General features: G+C 41.7%; 1 protein-coding gene across 1 annotated transcript in view; it reads left to right on the top strand.

The window, feature by feature from the left end:
* The window catches only part of FHIP2A (FHF complex subunit HOOK interacting protein 2A), a 256,893-nt gene that overhangs the window by 160,368 nt on the left and 72,782 nt on the right, over positions 1–23,743 (top strand). The window contains exons 11-14 of the mRNA XM_069239277.1: positions 1,623–1,792; positions 3,789–3,932; positions 14,382–14,472; positions 19,689–19,832. Coding sequence (XP_069095378.1) covers positions 1,623–1,792; positions 3,789–3,932; positions 14,382–14,472; positions 19,689–19,832 — 549 coding nt within the window. The remainder of the gene's footprint in view (positions 1–1,622; positions 1,793–3,788; positions 3,933–14,381; positions 14,473–19,688; positions 19,833–23,743) is intronic.

The raw sequence follows: 23,743 nt of genomic DNA, 5'->3' as shown, positions 1-23,743 counted from the left end.
TGTGGTACATTAGGAAACGAGTTTTAACCTCACCTTTGCTAAAGCTGGTAATTTGAATAGGGTTGCAAAACAATTCTTTCAGACCTGTGGCCTCAAAAGTTAACCCCAGACACATAATCCAAGGAATACGGGCTGCACCATCTAATGTGAGACGATCCATGATACAGGACCTGACTAAGTGGGCCTCCAGATTAGACCAGGATTTAATCTGTAGTAGGAGCAAAGCAAGAGCTAAATGCTCTAATAAGTACCCCAAACCTAATTCTTCATGACATACAAGGGCTGCAGCTCCCGGTGGAATCATCAATAGTCTACGAATGAAACAGTTTTCTGCCCGTTGAAAAGCATACAGGTCTGAGTATCCCCATAGACCTGCCCCATAGGACCCAGCAGGAATGCATTTAGTTTTGTGAAGGATCAGCATTTCTTTAATGGGCTTTCTACCCCACCTATGTGAAAATCTAAAAATAGCCTCCATATTTTTCTTAAGATGTTGTACCTTGTTATTCAACAGTGAATTCTATTTAAAATTGGAACTAAAAATGATCCCCAAATAACTTAAATCTTTCACCTTCTGCAATATGACATTACCCATTACAAACGTTTTTGATTTTGTCTTACGGGCCAACAGGTCATAATGAAGGATTTACTGTGATTGACTTTTAAATCCAGATCACTCATGTAAGAGTGAATGGAATCCAGTATACGAATGTCAATTGTGGTTCTTGTTACATTCGTAGCACCTCTTAATTGTGCCACGGTGTTTGAATAATTAATCAGTATAGACTTCCTTTGGTCATGTTTAGTAGAACTAGGGAAACTTAGGGCACTAATGCCCTGCTGGTTTTCATTGGCTACATCCAACCCAACAGAAGGGCATATGGTTTTTATCTATTTTACCTAATTAAGAAATTGTTTTTGTTTAAGAATTAGCAAAAGTAATAATATGATGGGTACCATGGGTTTCAGTGGAAAATGGACTGTCATTGGGGCCACGTGATTTTCACTGTGCTGTAAAGTGATCTTTTCTGGTCTACATAGAAACATGTAGATGAATAACTGACCTATCAAAGTACAGTTTATATTTCTTTAGGTTCGTAATATTATTTTGTAAAGTTGTTTGACTTCCATTCACACCCTTTCCCACACTCCATGTGGCATTCTTTCACTTAGCAAGCAAATTACATTTTCTTTTAGATTAACACCTTTTTTTTTTTTTAACCTAAATAGTGTATTCTGTTACAAACCATCTCTTCCCGTTGAGGTTCTTTGAAGGGTAGCAGTGATCGTTCTCTAGTTTCTGTATACGCTCTGATGTTTCTTTACTTGACCAATTTCTGAAAAGTGTAATACGGTGAATAAGGAGTTGTGCCTCCATTTTACCCCACTGCTTAAAGATATAAGACTCAGAGGAGGGCAGTTTCCTGGTGCATTAATTCAAATTGCCCTGTATTTCTTTGCAGTGTAATACGGTGTTTACATACAGGTCAATGTTAATTGGTCTCTGGGTCTGTGTATTTATTATGGTCCAGGCATATGCATATTACCCCAATATAAAACAAAAATGAAACTATCTTTTTGTTTATTATACTAGTGTTATTGATATAACTATTTTTTTTTAGATTAGCATTATGACGCTGAGGCTTTTTGAACATCTCTTACAAAAGCCCAGTGAACACATTCTATACAACCTTGTGCTAAGAAATTTGGAAGACCGAAACTACACGGATCACAGCTTACCTTTCCCAGAAGATAAGGACGTGGTGGAGAATGGACGGATAGTTGGAGCTGTGTAAGTATCAAGCATACTTTTTTGAGTTGTTATTGTTTACAGCACAATATAGCCTGGAAACTCTAGAGTTTCTACTTCTCCATCTATGGTCTCTTGAATGCTGTTTCTATCTGTAACTCATCTGGGCCAATTTTGGCACTAGTAATCAGGTTAAGATTTTATATGACAATTGTTGAATGATTTCCCTGATGCCCAGTGGGTAGACTGCATGAATCTTTTTGTACGCTTGAAGCCTTTCTTTTTGTGAGCCTAAGGACCATAGTTGGAAACAATATCAAAGACTGTTATAGGCAAGGACCCTTGCATGATCTGTATCTCTTTGACCCTATCACTTCTCTGGTGCCATCAGGAGGACTGATCAGCGTTATGCCTGTGTTCTGAGAAAGTAGCACTTTAAAGATATTCTTACTTGCTGTCATAAATAATATTGATTGACTTGATTATCCTATTAAAAAAAGATGGCACATAATATACTTCGGGTTTGTGGAACCCTCAAGACTAGTGTGTGAAGGTATCAAAAACTAACAATGCTGCAAGACCACATACATGGCAGTACAAATTTCTTACATAACACATACACAAAAACACACAAGTAATGTATCTTAAAACCATATCTCACCCCCACAATGTGCTACATATGCACAAGCAGTAATAAACACATATGCGAATTATAAGGCAAGCTAACTCCTCTTCTGCCTCGTCAAAATCATCTCACCAGTTAACATCTCATTGGTCTCTTATTTCCAACATCTCCATCATAAACACATCCACTACTATCCTCAATATCTTCATCTCCTTTGGAGAGACTGTCTCATCTTCTTGTGGTTCTGCAGTTTTCATCCCATCCTTACGACTTGTTAGTGTGTTGCAGGCCCTCACTCTGGAGGAGCCTTTCTTTCAGGTTCATCAGGACAGGATTATCCTTGGAACCAATCTGAAATTCCTTCCAAAGGTGATATCTCCATTCACTCTTAACCAAACCAGTGCTCTTCCAGTCTGCCATGTGCATGATCTCCTCCTCCTCGACGTTGAGACGTTCGGTGCTCTTGGACGCCATCTCGAATCTCCGTGCTCTTCTGTCTCGGAGCGTTTTCTTCGAACAGAAGGATCTGCAGGCTCTGCAATTCTCTTCCCGATGGTCTGGGGAGAGACACAGATAACAGACGAGATGTTGGTCTGTGTAGGGAAATTTTGCGTGGCACCAAGGACAAAAGCGGAATGGGGTCCGGTCCATGAGGCTTCCACGCGGTCGGCCCGACCAGGCCCGAGTTTGGCGCGGGCACCCTGAAGGGCGAGTAAAGATGTTTGACCCGACTGTACCGAAGTGTCGATGGAAGATGGTACGCTTGAAACAATACCAACAAGAATTAGAGAGTTTTAGAACTTTTCCGTCTCGAACTATAGGAGCGAAAAAAAACGCATCCGAACCCGATGGCGAAAAGAAAACAATCTAACATGGAGTCGATGCCCATGTGCAGTGGTGCCGAAGAGGAGGAGTCACTCGATCCTGTGACTTAAAAACACTTCTTCAAAGAAAAACAACTTGTAACACTCAGAGCCCAACACTAGATGGCAGACTATGCATAGCATGTGAATCTGCAGCAGAACATGCCACGAACAGATGTACACTGGGTACACTGAGAGAGAGAGCTATATATAGATATAATAATATATGTGTGTGTGTGTGTATATAAATAATTTCAGACACTACAACAGTGAGTGAAACTGCTTGCTCTTCTCAGTGGGAGAAAAACAACTTAATTGGAGTAATTTTTTGAATTGTGTAATTGACCATGGTTTTTCCTTCAATCTGTTCCAGTAGACGGTAAGCCTGAACCCTGTTACTAGTTAATCTATGATATGTACTGTTCTGTGTGCTGCTTGTCTTTGTTTATCATCAGATGTGCAATTCGCTTCATTTAAATTAAGAAAAGAGATTTTAGTTACAGATGTTGGAACGTCTAACTATTTTGCTTTCTTTTCAATATTGGCTTAGGGACCTGGAAGAGGATCCAATATTCACCGGCATTTCACAAGATAATATGTTGTCAAATCAGGAGTGGCTAAGCAGCTCACCACCTACCACACCAGATCACCATAAAAATGACGGCAAGACAGAGGTGCACAAAATAGTGAATAGGTGAGAAGGGTTTGGGGCCGGAATTGTTCTTTCCTTTCTATAGATATATCCCTTTGTATATCTTTTCCTGATGAGTCAATTGTTTTTTTTTTCCCTAAAGCGTGTACTGCAGGTTGAAACCGAAAAGTATTTGTGGACTTTATTGTAACGGTTATAACTTTGCTTTATAAAAGAAAACCTGAAAAGATAGTGAATGACCTAGATAATTGGGATTGCCAATTGGCAGAATTTTTCAACCTGATAGACATCTCCATGGGACTTCCATTAAATCATGGAGTACATTAAAGTAGCTCTATTGTAAGGTAATGAGAGTGAGAACCACTTACTGTGTTTTTTCTCAAGGAGAATTTTGCAAAGGATGCAGATAGACATATTGCAGGTTTGGACAGTTGACATTGTGGGGTGCCACAGTTTATGGCTGTGTTTAACAAGATTCCTCTCTGCTCCCTGATTGGTGGGCAAAGACATTTACCAAAATGTGAAAATAGCAAAATCAGTTTTATTTGTCCTCAAGGTGAGTTTCTTTTAAAAAACATTAAAAATATGCTGTGTGGACAGACTAAATGGAGGAAAATGGTACCTTTTAGCTGCCCGTATCCTCCATGTACTTCAAAACACTCAAACAACCAGTCAGAATAGTGTAAAAACTGGAACGTATTCTGTTTGGCTGAATTTGCTGAAACTAGTTTTGATTTGTCACCTTTCTCTTAAATAGAGCTAATTTCTGTGCTATCATTCATATTAGCTTCTAGGCAGCCCTTTAGATTAAGGCTATCACCTGTCTTGCCCTTGCGCTCAGACTTTGCCCATGACAGGATGAGTGGGCTGGTAATGTCATAGTAGACTCTTGCACTCTCTGGGATACTGCCTATTATTCTGCACACCGTTGAAGGAGCAGACACTGGAGATGGTGGATTCACCTGTAATTCTCTTCTACATACCAAAATCCATACCCCAATGCTTTACCGTAGCCTTGCATTTATGTTTTCATCAGAAATCCTACTGGTATTGTGTATCTGGGAAGTCTTAGTCTTTCATGTTTATTATTAAAAGCTGTACTTCGCTTTACTGAAATACACTTTGCCAGTATGGATTGTATTAATCCTTTTTGGCAGTATTTTGTAGCAGTAAACTGATTGCTTTGACATTCTTAAATCTCTGTGTTGCATCAGCCTGTTTGTAGAACATTAGACTTGCCTTGTTTCTCATGGCAGTCTTGTATATGTTTTGTTAACAAATGAGTTGTGTTGGGGTTTCTTGTGGGTTTCACTAATTTGGATCTCACCTATTGGCGAAACCATCACAGGTTGTCACAGTTTATTACAGTTGATGGAAAAGCAAGATTTGATAATCCTCTGGGTCAGATGCCACTGATGAGTCATAATTTAGTAATCCTCTCCATCAAATGCTGTTGACCAGTCAAAGATGGAAAAGCCCCCATTGTCCTTTATGGTATTATGCGCTTTCTATCTGTAGTTAAAATATTGCTTTCCTTGGGTGTTAGGAAGCATCGGATGTGTACAAGAGTCCATAATTATCTACATTTTCTATCAGCCTTTCTAGAATTACTAGCCAGATTGGCTGTGACAATTACATTTATTTATTAGATAAGTTGACAATGGATGGAGTTGGTAGGTTCAGCACAAGAGTGCAAGTATTTAGAAGGTGAGTAAGGATTTAATTCTGGCAGTTAGGTTGTGTTCTTTCGATCTTTTTATCATTGCCGACAGGAGATTAAACATAGTTGGTTTTGTATAGTTTCTGCTTTTGGCTGCCCCTGACGAGACTGGAACAGATCTATTTTTTATTCATTAAATATTTTCATAGACAGTTGCAAATATATTGAAAACAAGCAGGTCATGTTGTATTATTTTTGGATTGAGGAGGTAATTTAAATTGTAAAAGCCATTCACTTAGCTTGAAGACTGTGATAACAGTTTGGTTTGACAAAATCCACCTTCATGTTTTTTGTCAAAGACTCGATTTTTGTTAAAGATTCTATTCCGCTTATTGTCTGCTTTATCCTCTTTCTGTCATTATGAATATTGTGTTTTTTTTCAGGCAAGTAGCTCAGTGGAGACCAAATCAAAGTTGTTCTTTGGGAGCCCATTTTTGGTTGTAGGAGACTAAGCAATCTGCAACATTATTAAGGTTGATGTTCAACCAGTATCCTTCTAGTTTCCAATGTGCTGTCCCGAGAAATTATATGACCTCTTTTCCTGAGCTTTGTTCTGCTGTTTTAGCCCCATCTCATTCAGCTGTCTGTATCAAGGCTGTGCCTATTAGTTATTATGTTTGCATCTATTTGGTTAGTGTAAACTATAAAAAAAAGATGTAATAAAACTAGCGTTAGTTGAAAATTACATGCGCCATTCTAGCATCAACACTTCCAAGTTAAACCATGCTTACAGTGGTAGCAATGGGTATGGACAGAAATCATTTATAACATTTAAGTTTGTGGCATGTGTAGTATAGCTGTAGATACACATTCTTTGCATACTCTGCCCTCTAGTGTTGGGCTCAGACGTCTACAACTTGTTTTTCTTCAAATAATTCTTTTGAGTCACAAGGTGTTGAGTCCTGCAATGACTGGTATTTCGCATGGACATAGGTTCCATTGTTAAATTGTTTTCTTCTGCCGGTTGCTGAAGCTCCGAGTCGACGCCTTGTGGAGTTCATCGTGCTTCTACTCCTGTTGGCACAAAACAGTCACTTTTTGCAGTTTTCCACCTCCGTACTGGTTCCATTGTGCAATTCCTGGGATATTCGTCAATGCTTTGTTTTGAGCTTCGACCCCCCCGGGGCCCTTTTCTCAACCACCCACTTTCAGAATGTGCAGGCTTGAGGCAAAGTACCTCTTTTTAGTGCTGTCCACAGTACCACTCCCAGTATTCGTGGCATGGTCACTACTCGGTCTGCAACCTCTGCTTGTCATCAGAGCACAACAAGACCTCCTGTTCCGCCTGCCACGCATTCCATCCAAGACGAACTCAGGTACCAACGCAACCGGCAACTTAATCGAAGCAAGATGGTGCAGTCCCAAGTCAAAGACACCTCCGACATCTTTGGTGAAGATGTCTAGGAAGAACCAGGGGCCTATGCATCTGCAGTGCAGCCAGCCTGCTTTAGTCTGGAGCCAAGTTCTCCTTCAGACTCCGAGGCCGACGTCCAGTTGCCCCCACCAGGACAATCCCTGAAGACGTCGACCGTGAGTACTGTTCCCCAAAACTTACACCATCCGGCTGACAACCACCCATCTTGGGTCTTGGCGTAGAGTCTACCACCAGCACAACAGCCTTCTGGGCCGTAAGTGTATCCCAGCCATGGCTAGGGCCTGCACAAGGCCTTGGTGCCAACTCTGATACTGAGACAGTTGCACAAGACATGGCTTTCCTCGGAACTGGCAGCGTCATCAATGTATTCCAGTTCCTCAATGCCGGTGCAGACTTACCCTTTGAAGCACAAGCATCCTTGACCTAGAGACCAACTTCGGTTCCAAAACGTCAGTGCTGACTTGCCCATCCAAAGCACTTTTTTCAAGGGCCTCTGAGGACCTTGAGGCTCCTATTTTGCAGCGTCTCCAGGAGTAGTTGGACAGTAAGCAGAAAAGACTATTTATCTGCCCTTAAATGGGTAAAATCTTTTCCAAATCACAACCGAATGTGCAGGACATTCTTCATTGCAAAAGGAAGCTATTTTCTTCAGGGAGCAGCCTGCCTTGGAGCCACCACCAAAGCCCATAAAACATTGAAATACGGGCACTAGCCCCCTGCCTTCTCAACCTCCTTCTTCGTCTCTCCCCCCTCCCAAGACTTCCACTCCTCCACCTAAAGCAACTACCCCCTCAACTACATGGGCTACCTCCAGCAGCTTCAGTAGAGGGTCCACACATTGCTCATATGGGGAGAGTAGCCCTATAGATCCTGCAGAACCATATCATGTTTTGCACAATCCAGAGCCCTGGTATGATCCTTGCAATGAGAATGGGCTTGTCCCGACAGCGACCTCAATCTCTGCCCTGCCAAGACTTCCCCCTGGATCATATTACCTTGTATCATTAGGTCATTTACAGAGTGACCACTTTCCACACAATCACTGAGGAGTACGACTTCTTAATGAAGATGCTTTCACACACAACACTAAAACCAATACATGCCCATGCTTAAGGGCATGTTAAAATCCACTCAGGATGACCCGGTTAAAGTAAGATTAGTGAGGCTCAGGATTGATAATATGTATAAGGCCTCCCTCTCAGATCCCCCTTATATTGTAAGGCAGCTTCCCTCAGAATCTGTTTGTGCACACTGCACGTAAACAACCAATTACACAAGGTACAGGGGTTTCCCTGTCGCCACATAAAGCAAGCAAGAAAATAGATGTGGACGGCAAAAGAGTGACCATTTAATCTGCCATCCAATGGCGCATTACCCACTTGGGTGACCTACTCTGGACATACAACCAAGTTCAGTGGGATGAGATGAGAGAACTCATCCAACGTCTCCCAGACCAGTACAGACAAAGAGCTCAGGAGCTTGTGGCTGAGGGCCAGACCACCTGAAATATCACCATTAGATATGCTGTGGATGTGGCTGACAGTACTGACAGGGTTATTAACTGCAGCCGGGGTTCCTCACATAACGGCAACACATCACCTTCGACCGAAGGGTTCTGTCCATTGTGCAACATGACTATTGCCTGAAGCTCACTGCTCCACCACCAAATATCTTTACCCCAGATGCTCCCTCCTGAACAACCATCAGTTTCTCCTCCAGGAGGAAGTAAACACTCTACTGTTCAAAGGAGCTGTAGAGCCTGTTCCACCACACTACCACAGCAAATGGGTATTGTTAGACATGTCAGCTCTTGGCGTGGTTTCCCCTGTCTTCCTGTTTCTCACCTGTTTGATCCTGTGCTGAATTTCGTGTTTGCTGGCTCTGGACACTTTACCACTGCTGACCAGTGCTAAAGTGCTCCCTGTCTAAATTGTATTGGTGATTGGTTAACCTATGAATGGCATATTTGATCTACTAGTAAGTCCCTAGTAAAGTGCACATTGTGTGCCAACGGCATATAAATCAAGTGCTATCAGTGGTCCTGCAGCACTGATTGTGCCACCTGCAAGTAGCCCCGTACACGTGTCAGACCTGCCACTGCAGTGTCGGTGGGCATTTTTAAACTGCCATGTCGACCCGGCAAGTGTGCCCACTTGCTGGGCCCAAACGTTCCATTTTATTACCTGTAAGTTACTCCTAAAGTAGCCTCAAGGGCAGGGTACAGAGTATTTAAAAAGTAGGGCATATAATGGTGTGTTTTACATGTCCTGATAGTGAAATGCTGCTAATGTCTGTTTTCACTATTGCAAGGCCTGTGTCACCCATAGGGTAATACTGGGATTGCCTTGAAATACCTTTTAAGTGTAATTTCCCATTGGGAGCCAATAGAGATGTGGAGTTTGGGGTCTCTAAACTCACAATTCAAAAATATATCTTTTGGTGACTTTGGTTTTTGAATTGTAGGTTTGAAAATGCCACTTTTAGAAAGTGGGCATTTTCTTCCTTAATCATTCTGTGCCTCTGCATGTCTGTGGAATACACATCTGACTCAGGATGACAGTTGGGGTGTTTGTGCATTCACTCGACAGTTACCCAAAGGGAGCTGAGGTGTGCCCTGCATATCAGGAAGGCCGATCACCAGGCTGTTGGGTCTTCATGAGCTAGAGTAGGGGGAGGATCTGACACTTGCACCTGAGTCCTTACATAAAGCAGTCTTCGACCCCCTCGATTGTGTCTGTGGCCAGGGCAGGGAAAGGCAGGTTCCTATGCACTACAAAGACTACCCTTTGAAATGTGCCTACTTCAAAGACAGACATGGGTATAAGTACTGGACCTCTGATCCCAAATAGTTAGAACACTTCTGGACTGAAGAAATTCTGCCAAGAACAAGAGCTGGATACTTAAGGAGGGACTGCCACTCTGCCTGTTACTTTGTTGTACTGGTCTACTATTTGCTGCTTCGGTCCTGTGAGTGAAAGGACTGGACTTTGATTTTTACATCCTGCTTTCCAGGCTTCTCCAAGGGCTTGAACTGAGCTTGCCTCCTGTTAAGAAGTCTCAGGAATATCAAAGACTTCATCTGCCAGCGCCTGGGCTCTCTTGCTGAGAGTCCTGACTTGCGATGCAACATCGAGTTCCCGAGCCTTTGGAAGTGAGCTCTGGTGCAACCAAGAAGAAACCAAGCACATGGACTCCAGAGCGACTTCGAAACCCATGCCGCTGTCCAACTCCACACGGGTGCCTGCACTGGAGCTGTGGTGCCCGCTGAGTGCATTAACCGCGACCTGCATTACAGGCTTGATGCCGCAGCAGGCCTCCAAAGTCCCACAACATTGTGAGTCCTCAGTGCCAAGTCACTGACATTTGTGACCCCCGACTCTTGACCTGCTGTGGCCCCATGATGTGATTGCGACACTGCAAAGTCGACGACTCACATCTTGACCTGCTGGATTCATCGAACCCACAGGGTCATAATAAACATGAGGATCTCATGCAACCGTAAGGAACCAACACCTCACCTCCCTTGCCCCGCAGTAAAGAACCGACGCCTCACCTCCTCGACTCTGTTCATGTGGAATACTTTTGTGGTGTTTTCACTGTGCCTCTGAGATAAGCCAAACTGTTTGTGCCAAGCTACCAAGGGGGTGGGAAGGGGTTATCTTAGCTGTGTGACTCCCTTACCCTGACTAAAGTGAGGGTCCCTATTTGGACATGGTGAAACCCACTGCCAACTAGAGACCCCATTTCTAACAGGTATACTCTCAGTACTTTATCATCCCCAAGAAAGGCGGGTCCCTCAGGCCCCTCAACAAGTACATTCTGTCAGTGCACTTCCACATGGTCATGTTCCAGGATGTAATGTAACTGCTGCCGCAAGGCGGCTTCATTTCTGCTGTCTGACTGAAGGATACCTATTTCCACCTCCTGATTGACCCTGCCAGTCGGCACTACTTCAGGTTTGTGGTAAGTGGGCAGAACTTCAAAGTTCTGCCCAGTCCCCTTGGTAACAGTGACACCCCCAGGTCTTTACCAATTGCCTTGCAATGGTAGCCGCTTATCTCGGAATAGGCTTCCACATTTTTCCATACCTCCACACCTGGCTGATAGAGAGTGTAAGCAAGAGTGTCTTGCCTACAATCAGATAACCTGAAATCTCCTTCAGTATCTTAGCTCCACCATAAATGTGGGCATGTTTCACCTCCGATCACTTCAGGGACTTAGGGTTCAACTAAATTGAGGGTTCAAAGCCTTCCAGCACCTGTTGCCTCTTTTTCAGCCAAATCACCAGTTGATGGTCAGGGAAGCCATGCACCTCCTCAGCATGGTGGCCTCCTGCATTGTCATTTTTCCCAATGCACGTTCACCAGTGGGTCCACTCCAGAAGTACCTATATGCTCAATGGTCCCAAGCGGAGGATCTGTGGGAATGATAGTGTTGATTTGGGCCAGCACCCATTGCTCTCTCCAGTGGTGAAACAGCAAAAACCTGGTGCAGCGCAAGCCCTTTCAATATCCACTTCCACATGTGACCATTACCACTCTCTACCGGCTGGGGGGGCTTTGACTGTACAAGATCTATGGACGCCCTTTTAACAGTACTTCATTTCACCTCCCCCCCCCCGGAGTTTCTGGCAGTCCATTTGGCTCTCAACACTTTTTACTGCCACATACATCCCAAAACACTCTTGATCAAAACAGGCAACATGACTGCCATGACCTTCAGAAACAGGGGGGCACATGCGGTCCCTAGCTCTCGAAACAGGTGCAGTGCATTTGACATTCGGCGATCCACCACAGGGTTTACCTGCTAACTGAGACTGGACAATGAGTTTGCAGACTTGCTCAGCAGAATGCCGCAGTAAGTCCACAAGTCGGAACTCCACCCCCAAGACATACTTCAGGTCTTCCAACATTGGAGGTTCCCCAGTGTAGACCGCTTTGCAACAGCAAAAAAATACCAAATACCCAGACTTCGCCTCCAGGTTACAGTGCCCGCAGTCCATAGGTAAACCTCATCTTGGTAGCTCCCACATGGGCTGTACAGCCATAATTCACAACCCTACTTGAGTTGTCAGTAGTTCCAACCAAGAAGCTCCCCAAAAGGCCGGGCATCCTCACTCAGCTCAAGGGCACAGTCAAGCAACGCATCCCCAGGCAGCTAAATCTAGCAGTCTGGCTCCTGAGGTCTTATAGTTTGAGTAGCTCAGTTTGTCAGCTATGTACATATCCATACTTAAAAAAGCATCCCACCACCTGAGCTTGCTATGTGGCAAAGTGAAAGAGGTTTATTCACTTCTACCTACCTGAACACATTGATGCACTTAAGCTTGCAGTACAGGACATTGTCTGCTATTGCCTTCATTTACAACACTAAGGTCTGGCATATACATCCATTCACTTACATTTGGCTGCAGTGGCAGCATACCTGCAGAACAGGAAACAATCTTAGGTGTTCAGAGTCCCAGTCATTAAAACGTTTATGGAGGGACTTAAAGGGTTATTCTTCCCAGGTTACCTCTTCCTTGGAACCTCAGCATAGTTCTCACTAGGCCTCGTTTCGAACCCTTTCACTCATGCACTCTTTAGTTTCTGTCATGGTATGTAGTGTTTCGAGTCGCTATTACTTCCCTCAGGCGGTTGAGATTCAAGCCCTCACCCTTTTTCAAGGTTCAGGCTGACAGTATAGTCCTCAGGATTAACCCGAAATTCTTGCCCAAGGTCTGTCCCTTCCACCTCAACCAAATCACTGAACTTCTGGTGTTCTTTCCTCACTCTGATTCTAACACTGGGTGTTAAGAGGGCCCTCGTGTACTACATAGATGGGACTAAAGCTTTTCGCAACACTCAGCAAATGTTTGTTGCCTACACTAAACCACACAAAATTAAGGCTATTTATAATGCAGGAGTAGCCCGCTGGCTAATCAAGTCAAGTCAAAACTGCTATGCCATAGCCAAACGCCAGATCTCTCTTCCACCCAGGCTGCATTCGAGGCACAAGAAGGCCTCTTCCATGGCCTTTCTAGGAAACATCCCATTAGCTGACATCCTTAAGGCAGCTACCTGTTGCACACCACATACGTTCACTAAACACTACTCTGTGGATGTCCGAGCTCGTCAGCAGTCCCAAGTGGACCAGGCTGTACTATGTACACTTTTCCAATCTTATGCAACATCCTCTGTGTAGCCACGGCTTTAGGGGACATCTGCTTGACAATCTATGCAGACCATGTGTATCTACAGCTACACATGCCACAAACGGAAAATGTTGCTTACCTTGTAAGCATCTGTTCGTGGCAAGTGGTGCTGTAGATTCACATGCGCCTGTTGTCCTCCTGGGAACCCTCTGACTGTTGCAGAGATTATGTAATTCCTCTAGTTTATCTTTCATATATTCCTTTGCATGGTCATATTCTGTCACTTTCTGTTCCAACTCCAGCCTCAGCTGCAGTGCGAGAAAACAATCTAACAATGGAATTGATGACTTTGCACAATAATACCAGTCAAAAGAGGAGTCACAACATCTCGTGGCTCGAAAGACGTCTTAGAAGAAAAACAAATTGTACATGTCTGGGCCCAACACTAGATGACATGAGTATGCAGAGCATGTGAATCTACAACACTGCATGCCACTAGCAGATGCATACAGGGTAACTAACATTTTCCTTATTTGGTTTTGTTGGGTGCAAGTTAATTTTTAATATGAGGTGCCCCTAGTTCATTAGCCTGCTAATTTTATAATGGCAGGATCTGGTCCAAATGTATGATATGGGGAGTACAAAATGTAAAACATAATATATGTTTGATCGTCAGTGTAGGAAAGACAATAAAAAGTCATAGAGCAACATACACAAGGGGCACAGAACAATAGCGGGTGCTAAGAAATCTAATGGAACCTCTGTAGTTATGCTCTTAATTTTATTCCAATGTATGTGTAAGGTAAATCACTGCATCTAATCTCTGGATGTTTGGACCCACTGGAAACTATTCTCATCATGGATGAACTTCTACTTTATCGCTCCTACAGTGACTGAATCACAAAGGCATTTATTATCACATAGCTGACAGGAGTTCAACTTCACAAACTCATAAATGCTTTTGTGAACTTGAATGTCTAAATCCCGTTAGTAAAAATGCAGAGTGCAAGACGCTTTCGTACATGACTATTTTTCACAGCAGCATTCAAGAGTATGTAAAGTAGTACCGAAGGAGCACTGCTCACACACCTGTGAACGCATTTGTAAATTGTATGTATAGTCTTTATTAAAATGTGATATTTTCTGTTTTTTCTCATGCTCCTGCTAGTTTGCCATACGTCTGAAATTCTCTTGTTGATGCCTTAAATGGTATTTTACATTTGTGCCTGGGTGTTGATAATGTACTGGTCTTTTTCCTCCAAGTTTTCTTTGCCTCGTACCAGATGAAGCCAAATCCTCCTACCAGGTTGAAGGCACAGGCTATGATACCTACCTCCGAGATGCCCACAGGCAAGTAAGTAACTCGACCACAGTAGACTCTTCATGACTACCTTTATTCATTTGATATTAAAACGTATTGCTTTGAATATATTGCAGACAGACTTTCCCTCAAAAATGGCAGCATTGCTAAGCTGTACAATATGAAATAACCTCCTAACAATAAAATCCTTGTGGCACAGTTACTTAGAGATATAATACATTGTAGGTAAATTCATTGACAAAGTAATTCCATCACAAGTTAAGTACATTGGGTGTTGTTACGTCACATCCAGTCTGTAGTGATTTGTACTTGACTGGCATTTTACAAAGCTGTATTCACATTCTTTCTCGCTTACTGTACTTCTTTAGTGGTCAAGGAAGGGTAGAGTATAGTGGTATTAAGGTTTTTTAGATATCAGAAATGAGTAGCTTTTGAGGCAATATGGGGGGTGGTTTAGCTATAGTGTCGATTTAAAGGTAGTGAAGGAATTCGAGTGTTAGGTGCTTTACATTTAAAATACATTAATTAAAATATGTTTCAATATTTTAAATTGTTACCATTAATTTAATTATAATTTTAGAGATAAAATTAAATTTCATAACATTAATTTATTTAATTAAATGTGTGTGACTGTCAAGAGGTTATACATATATAATTATAATTGAAGTATCTATACATTATAATAAATTAATATTGATATTCATTAATATGTATCAATTAAATAAGGGGTTAAAAGTAAGACTTCCCTGCAAAGTGAAGGCACTCTTGATTTATATAGGGAAAAAAATGTATTGGCTCCAGATGTAAATGACTACGAAGTAACAACTGACATTCGTATCATCACTAATAGAGGTGTTGAAAACGTGTTTTTTCCTAACCTTTCTATGTCAGGGTCCCATTATGCTATCTAATTCGCCCAACTCCTACTACAGTTGTTGCCTTGTCGTAGCCCAGGCCCCAGTGTGGCTGCACTTTTACATCAGTTCAAACATTGTTGACTGCACATGACATTTGAATCAGAGATTCCCATCCTGTAACGGCGGAAAGTGAATCTTGATAAATGTAAACTCTTGTCTAATTTATAAATCTACAGTTATCTTGCTTTTATTTAGGTGGTAGAATATCTGAACTGAGTCAGAATAAAAATACTATTATATTAAATGATTTCAGTGAGCTCTGATTCTCATATTTGGACATTCCAGGCAACCACCAAGTGCTATCTATTATTCCCAGAAACATGATTAATATAATAATTTCCTGTGTCATAAGATTTGGAGTAGGGGGGTTTGGTGGGAATCATTACCAAGATTCCAGTTGCTTGATGTGGGTGGAAAATGCTCTTCAGGTATGTGGGGAATAACAAGTGCTACACTATAAGTAATACTAAACTAACTAACATATGTTTAACATATTTAGAATAGCACTATATTACAATTACTGTGACCCTGCAGCTCTGCCTGAGTTAAGCTACCTCCATGCCCTGGTCCTGAGAGTTCCTTCTGAAGTTTTTCCTTCCAGTTGACTTAGATAATCAGTAGTGTGGTGCTTTTTTAATTGTTTGGTTGCATATATGTGTGTGTTATTGATGAGTGTTCTTTGGTGTGCATAATCAGTCTTTACCAATTTGGGTTTGTACTGTGTGGGACAATATATACTTGCATTGCCCAATATTACTATGAATTGTTTGAGTTTTGCATCTCTTTGGGGTCACTATTATCCCTTTAAACCAGATTACCTGTATATTATTCGGTGGTTTAGTGTGTTGTCAAGTCATTGATGGGTATATTTTGTGAAGAGCGAAGTTCTCTTGTGTCCTCAGCAAAGTTCAGCTAAGTGTTACATACGAGTCTGTGTTGCTGTTTTATGCTTGTTTTCAATACTGTGTTGTGTTGAGTTATAATTGTGTATTTATTGTTGAAGTTGTTATTGTTGTAAACTTAGTGATACCCAACTGTGTTTGCTCAGTGCCATCTTTAATGTGTTCTGTTGACTTTTGTGTCTTAGAGGAAGGTGTTACTGTGTGTGGAGGGGCAATTATCTGCACAGCTGTGCAAAGTCATCCAGGTTATAAGCATTGTTTATTATTGTGCTTTCTGTTGTGAGCCCTTTGAATCCCAACAATATCAATATAAGAGCTGTGATGAGTGAGTATGCAGAGAGCCTTTTAACTGTTTCTGTGGAGGTGTTTGTGTGACGAAAGGCGAAAGCAAGGATAATAACATGACAGGATGGTGTTTGAAAGATTCATAAGGTTAAACCAATACTAGGCAGCTTTGGTATTCAGCAACCCAGACATTTACGAGCCGACCTGCTGCTTCCTAACAAACAACTTGACCGCTTGTATGACAAGCACATATGACTACCCAGCACTACGCAGAATTAGCACTGGTAAAACAATTTCTCAACGAAGGAAAATTGGAGAAAAAATTGGCGTAGAGACCATGTTTTCTTGGACAGTATTATTTCATGGATATGTCCTGATGTTCTTTGTTTCTCTGAAATCCAGGTAGATGATGACATCTAATAGATCTCCAAAAAGTTGTTATGTTTGCCTATATGGTATTTTTGTTCAAGGAATTAATTCAATAGTATCATTTTCCTGACAGGAGAGGAAGAGACTGTCTGCCTTGTTTACACTAACCACATTCAGAAAGTATTTATAGGTACTGGGTAATCCTGTTACGTGTGATATCTATAATGAGAAGTACATCTGGGGTTGTTAAAGTGGAGAGGAGGAATAACTGCAAATCACTTTACCCATGTTCCACATACCCTGATTGGGTAACGATGACTAACGTTTGTTTCGTTGATTACTTTGAAATATTCCCATCCAACTCAGCAATAGGGTTCACTCTCTTTCTCTTTGGAATGGGTATGTTGTGCTTTTTGGGAAAAGTCTGTTCAATAAATATTCTGGAAGGTCCAGATTCAAACAAGAATCAACTAGTGCTAATATGGCAAGTGGACTTTGTTTAGTGATAACAAAGAATATATGGAAAATAATTTGTTTTCTTTCAATGGATGTTTCCAAAAGAGGAACCCTGGGTCCTGGTATGCATTTCAAGACCTGGACAGTTTGTTTCTTTCTCATGATGGGCAGTTTACAAAATGACCTGACTGTCCACAATATAAATGTACACATTCAAGGTCCCTTCTTTCGGTTTCAGTTCAAGTCAGAGCTTTCTGCTAATTTCTGATCTTCATGATTTCTTCCTTGATTTCTTCCAATGGCGATTTATCGGCCTTTTACAATGTAAGACATTTATGTCCAGATTTCTGACAATTCTTGTTGATTCCTTTGTTGAGCATCTGCATGTAAAGTGATCTTGCGATCAGCACAGGTGGTGGTAACCTCCAACCATTTGACCATTAACAGCGTCAAAGATCTGCACCCAAGCCGTGAGGCAGCCCTTATGCTAGAGCCACTAAGACTTCAGGCACAAGGCCCTGATCTGCTGTTTGGCATGTGGAGCTCCGACCACATCCATGAGGTGGAGGAAAACAGGAACTGACACTAGCACAGCACTTAGCACCTAATATGCTCTAGTATCATTCTGCCCGGAGGTGGGGACGTAACTAAAACTACATATTGTTTAGGAAAATCTTAACAGTCTGATGCTTGGAAGGATAATACAGGCTTTGCAGAAAGGTGCATCATCAGCACTGAGGCTTTGAAATCGGTTATGTGAGCACATATATAATAGGTTCAGACAATATTTAAGTATAATTTACTATTGTGATAATGCAATATTGAGATGTAAAAATCTATCTAATGGATTAAAAATATATCGTCCCAAGATATCACAGAGTTAGGTGTGCCATTTTTCAGCTTTATGTATTTTTTCTTTTGCATGACTAATGGTGGTTCCTAACGTACCATTCTTGTTTGGTCACCCAAAAGAAATATGATGTTCACCAACATTGTTCTCTAGCACCAGTGCCCCGCCACAGCCTCTCTAAAAGGAGAGATGGCAGAAGAGACACAACTAGTGATTACTCACATCGTAGAGCCTTGGTATTGGAACACTGACTGTTTAAAGCAGGATTTAGCCTTTTGGTGCTGTCTACTTGTGTGGTTCAAAGTGATACTGATGACCTTTCACAAGGCTCCATGCACTCAATTACATCTGACACCGTCATGCTGGGGAATGCACCTTCCACATATTCCCAGATGCATGTACCCGAGTTGATTAATGTAATTTAGCTAAACAAGCCAAACTGTTGTAAAGATTAAACGATACATATACAACTAATCATACACACTAAAGCAGTCTGTTAATTCTACCCATACTAGTGATCCAATTCAGACAGTCCTAACACAGACTCTAATCTGTGACCGATTCCTGAAGAGCAGGTTGTTAAGGAATCTTAAATCTGGCAGCCCCATGAATCCATACTAATGGCAGTAAAGCAAATGAAAACTCTTTCTACGAATAGATGTGTGTTACTGAGCATATGTTTGCCATTGCATGGGACTGGGTAACTCTCAAGTCAGGTAAGAGCACTCTCAGCTTTTTGACCTCACATTTGTAACATCCTCAGTGTGTCCTGGTGTTTTAGCAGTGTGCAAGTTGACACTTCTGGGTACACCTTGAATTTGGGTAAGGCAAAAATAAAAACTCGAAATGCAATGTGTTGCTTGCAAAAAATGTCAGTTCTGTCAGGACATGTCACACAAGGATATCTCACATACTGTGAGGCCACTTGGCAACTTGAACATGATTTTTATGTGAAGAATGTGCATGTGTTTGTAACACTGTGTGCAACATCAAGAGCACAGATGTATATCGTGCTTGATTGATCAGTGGATGGCAGGTTTCTATTCCTATGGAGTATTATGTTTGAAACATGGACCCATTGTCAGCATGCTTGGCATCTTCTTTGGAAAGCGACCCCTGTTTAGTGTGTCAATGGGGCTCATTTCTTTTCCTCAAAGCTGCTTCTCGCTAATGTGTATTCCTCCTACTGGCAAGAAATTGATTCGTGGACCGCCCTTAAGAACTGTACTTTGTGCTTCTTTGTCATCTATTAAGTGTGGTGATCTGTCACATGCCTGTGTTCCCTACCACACTGCTTTCATTGACCTTGCTTGGTTCCATCTTGCACTACCTTTGGTCCACAAGGTCAGTTGCCTATTAGGTAGTGTTGTTTGTCATTTCCTAGATTCACCCTTCCGCATACAGTGAAATGTAGCTAGTTCAGTCAATGACTCTGCATTAATATTTGATCATATGCGTATTCCTTCCTAGTTCCGTGATTACTGCGCTATCTGTATTCGGTGGGAATGGCCCAACAGCCCAAAGGCACTGGAAAAATGCAATTTGGAAGCACCTTTCTTTGAGGGACACTTTGTGAAAGTTTTGTTTGACAGAATGGGAAGAATCCTTGATCAGGTAAGAAAAGAAATATATTTAAACCTTCAAAACATGACCTATGATTGTGAGTAATACAATTAGTCATGCCCGCTGCTGTGGAAACAAAAGTGTGGCAAAATATTAAGAGGACTAGTGCTTCTTGCCTGTTAACTTGGTTAGTGTTAGTGTCTTTAATGGTTTACTCATAGAACTGTATAGGCATGAGAATAATGGTGCAAATTGCAGAAGCCTGCGATGGCTCAGGAAAGAATGGCATATTCTTGGAGAATGCATAGAAATGGGATATTGAGACAACTTTCCATGAAGTTCATCCTTTAGGTGGAGTGACTGCTTAAAACTGATTTATAGTCCAAGAACTGATGTGAGGAGGATGCTTGCTGGTGCATATGAATCTAGTGGAAGTTGAGGATTTTCTGAAGAGGATGACGGTTTGTGTATTGTCCTGTGGGCCTTCATTGCCTGTAAGCCTGAGCTGGTGTCTGGAATGTTGACATTGAATGATGTAATAGAATATTGGTGCGTGATCCAGAGTGGAAGCTAGGAGATGAGGAAGATTGGAGGGAGGATGGAGCTCTGCTTATACAAGTGTTGCAGATGTAGTGAAGAGCAGTACCCCACTGTGAGAGATATGAGTGTAGTACGTGTGTGTGTGTGTGTGTGTGTGTGTGTGTGTGTGTGTGTGTGTGTTGATGAGAATGGTGAAAGAGCAGTACCCCTTTAGCTAGACGTTGCATTGGAGGAGTACCCTGTGCAGTTAAAAAGTAAGACAAGGTTTTACCATCTTGTGGGAGGTTGCACTGGGAGTATCCTGTCATGTATGATGTGGGAGAAGAAAAGTACCAAGTTGTGAGAGGTTACAAGGGAAAATACACCATGGAGTGAAACTGTGAAGAAGTGTAGTACCTGTGCTGTTGTTAATGGTAGCCACACATTTTGCCTAAGTGTGATCTGGGACCAATCGTAAACCTGTAAAATAAGAATATTTGACAAGTGTGTAGTACAGTTGCGCAATACATTTGTTATTATCTTGTGTTTTATTCAGTGGAGTTGGTCAGTGTTCTGTTTGAAAGTAGTGTTATTGATGCTGCTCTAGTGTGTTGTAGGTCCTTCTTTGATGTGGTCTGAAGTCCAAGGTTGTATTACTGGGCTTGCTGTTGCTTGATTGTTGTGTTAATAATTTTAAACTATTCATATGTTAGAGGCTCTCATCATTGTGTTTAGAAGGTGGCACAACCTTTTCTAATTCAATTTCCAGATGGTGTTTTACTGGTTGCAAATTAGGTGCTTTCTTCAGCCTAGTTCTTGGTCATGTCAGTCTGACAGACTAGTATGATTAGGTATTGGGTGTGTCAAAGTACTCGACTGCACTTTGTGTGTGTGTGAGTTTGTTGTAGGTCTGTGGATGTGGATATTGGAGCTTGTGGAAGATGTAGAAAGCAAGAGTTTGTTGTGTAAGTGTCACCTGCATAATTTATGAGTGTGACATGGATTTCTGGGGACTTTGTGTACGAGTGATGTGAGGCCAGGCTTTGTGCTGGAGTCTGGTCTAGGTAGTTTTCAGTTAAGGTGAAGTATGTTAAATGTTCTGCTTTTGTTTGGTTTTGGCTTGCATGTGTAGACTTAACGAGGATGGAGAAACCATTTGTTGAAGGAAGCCGATGGCTTCTGTTCCCTGTCTGTCACTTGACTGAGGATTTGTGTCTACATGTTTGTATCTGCATGGGTGTTAGAGAGTTTAACAGATTGTTGTGTGGTGGATGTGTAAATAGACATCCTGGAGATTCAGTTATAAGAATGATGATCCCTGCTTTTTAATTGCAAGGGAATGGCTATTAGTTGTTTTGTTATTTAGAAGAAAAGGGACATATGTAGTATCCTGTGTTTACCTATTCCATATATGCCTGAGCTAGTGTCTCGAATGCTGTGAGTTAATGACATAATAAAATGTTGGTGTGTGGTGTACAGTGAAAGCTAGGAAATAGGGACAATTAAATGGCGGACAGGACCTACATGCTGTTGCTGTAATCTAAGAAATTGACCTAAGAGAAAGAACTTGGCTCCTAGTTAATAAAAACCCTGCCCTCTAACTTTAAATGTTAATAAGCAATGAATGTTCTACAAAGGAATTCTAGAAGAGCAATTGCAGTAACGCATGTAGGACATGCCAATAAACCATTTAAGGGAATTGGTGTGAGATAAAAGCAGATGAAAACGTAGTATTAAGTTGAGGAAGATTCAGTTATTCGCATTATCACGAGTTGTGCTCCTTCGTACAAACTAATTCAGAAAAATATAAGAAACACACCAACACAGTTTCATCTGCAGGCGTTTACAATCACACAAGAATTATGTTATTTTTCCATGGTAATCATAAGGTTTGCTTCATGGTAAAGCATTATCAGTTCTACAAACTGGTGGCGCGTCACAAGCCAGTCAGCACTTTAGAAATCAGTAAAATACATAAGGACTATTAAGTGCCCTCTTCGACCAAAATCTCTGCACATTTCAGTACACTATATTGATGCAACAGCCTTCATAGTTTAGTACCTGAATTTGTAATTGTGTTTGCTTAGTTTTCCGACATGCACGGTTGCTGTAGATTATCCCACTAATTCGCTGTTGCACCAGGTTGATGTGACATTTTTGCCCTGTAAGGCTGATTTTCTATGGTGTTTGGTGTGATAGGTATATGTTGCAAGAGTGTTATGATTTGTACCCATCGAACTTTGAAAAGAAAATTGAAGTGTGTCCTACAATGTGTGTCACTGATGGTATAAATTTACTAGTGGCACGAGCATGCCATCTTTTATTTCCATACTCCCTCTTTTCAGCTCCAGTTTTCTGGGTAACAGGTATATAGAGCTAATACATTTGACAGACCAGCAGCTATTCAGAGTTTAGGGAGCCACTAGATTCTAACAAAAATATTCTTCCTCCTACATTCTGGCTTTCTTTCATTCTCAGCCTAAGGGTACTAAGCAACTGTAGTATGTTTTAGGGCTCATCTGAGACACTGCAGTACATTTTGTTCACTTAAAACCGATTGATGCCTACTATTGGTTGGCTTCTTTGTCACTCTTGTTTCCTTGCTTTTCTAGGCAAGACTTTTTTGTTTTGCCAATGGTTATTAAATACTAATTTTGTTGATAATGTTAAGAGTTAGATAGGGTACTAATGCAAAACAGGTCCGTAGGTGCTGGGTTTTTCCTGCAACTCTGGAAATTCAGAAAAGAGGAGTGGCAAGTCTGTAGGAAGTCTGATGCTGCATTTTCTTTATAGAGCAACCCATTTTACCTGTACTTAAGATAAAATTTTATCTTACAATTAGGAGGGGATACATTCTGAGTGCATTTAGAGATTAAACCTGTGCACATTAAGATGATCCTCCGCTTTAAGCCACCGTAGATCATATCTTGCTATGACTGTTGAGGACTGGAGTCCTTCTGCGAATCTGATCACTACATTTGAGCAAAGTGCAGTCCTTAATTAAGGATTGGGACACAGACAGATAGAGGATGTTAAAATGTTACTCTTGAGCTGACTAAGGCTTTAACCACAAGTGTCAAAGGAGCGATGGGGTTTAAATAGTATCTCCCTCACAGGTGGCAAGGTCTTGCATCCTCATTGGCATTGTTGACAAACCCATGAAAAGGATATAGGCTTTCCAATTGATGACTAGAACCAGCCCCACCGGTCCCCTGCCCCCAAATTAGTATGGCCCCCTGTCAGTACAAAACAGGCATGCTAATTTTAAATAGCTGAGTGGCATTTAGGATTTACCAGTCCGAACACTGTGCTCTTTCCAACCAAGGGTTATTGCAGTCTTTCAAGGCCAACACTCCTTTTGCACCAAGTCCCTTGCAGCTGCCATATATTCTTTGGGCTTGGCTTCTGAGTCTGAGGGAAGGTTTTTCAAAGAATGTACCAAG

This window comes from Pleurodeles waltl, chromosome 6 (assembly GCF_031143425.1).
Source record: "Pleurodeles waltl isolate 20211129_DDA chromosome 6, aPleWal1.hap1.20221129, whole genome shotgun sequence".
NCBI lineage: Eukaryota > Metazoa > Chordata > Amphibia > Caudata > Salamandridae > Pleurodeles > Pleurodeles waltl.
This window is presented reverse-complemented; position numbering and strand designations above follow the sequence as displayed.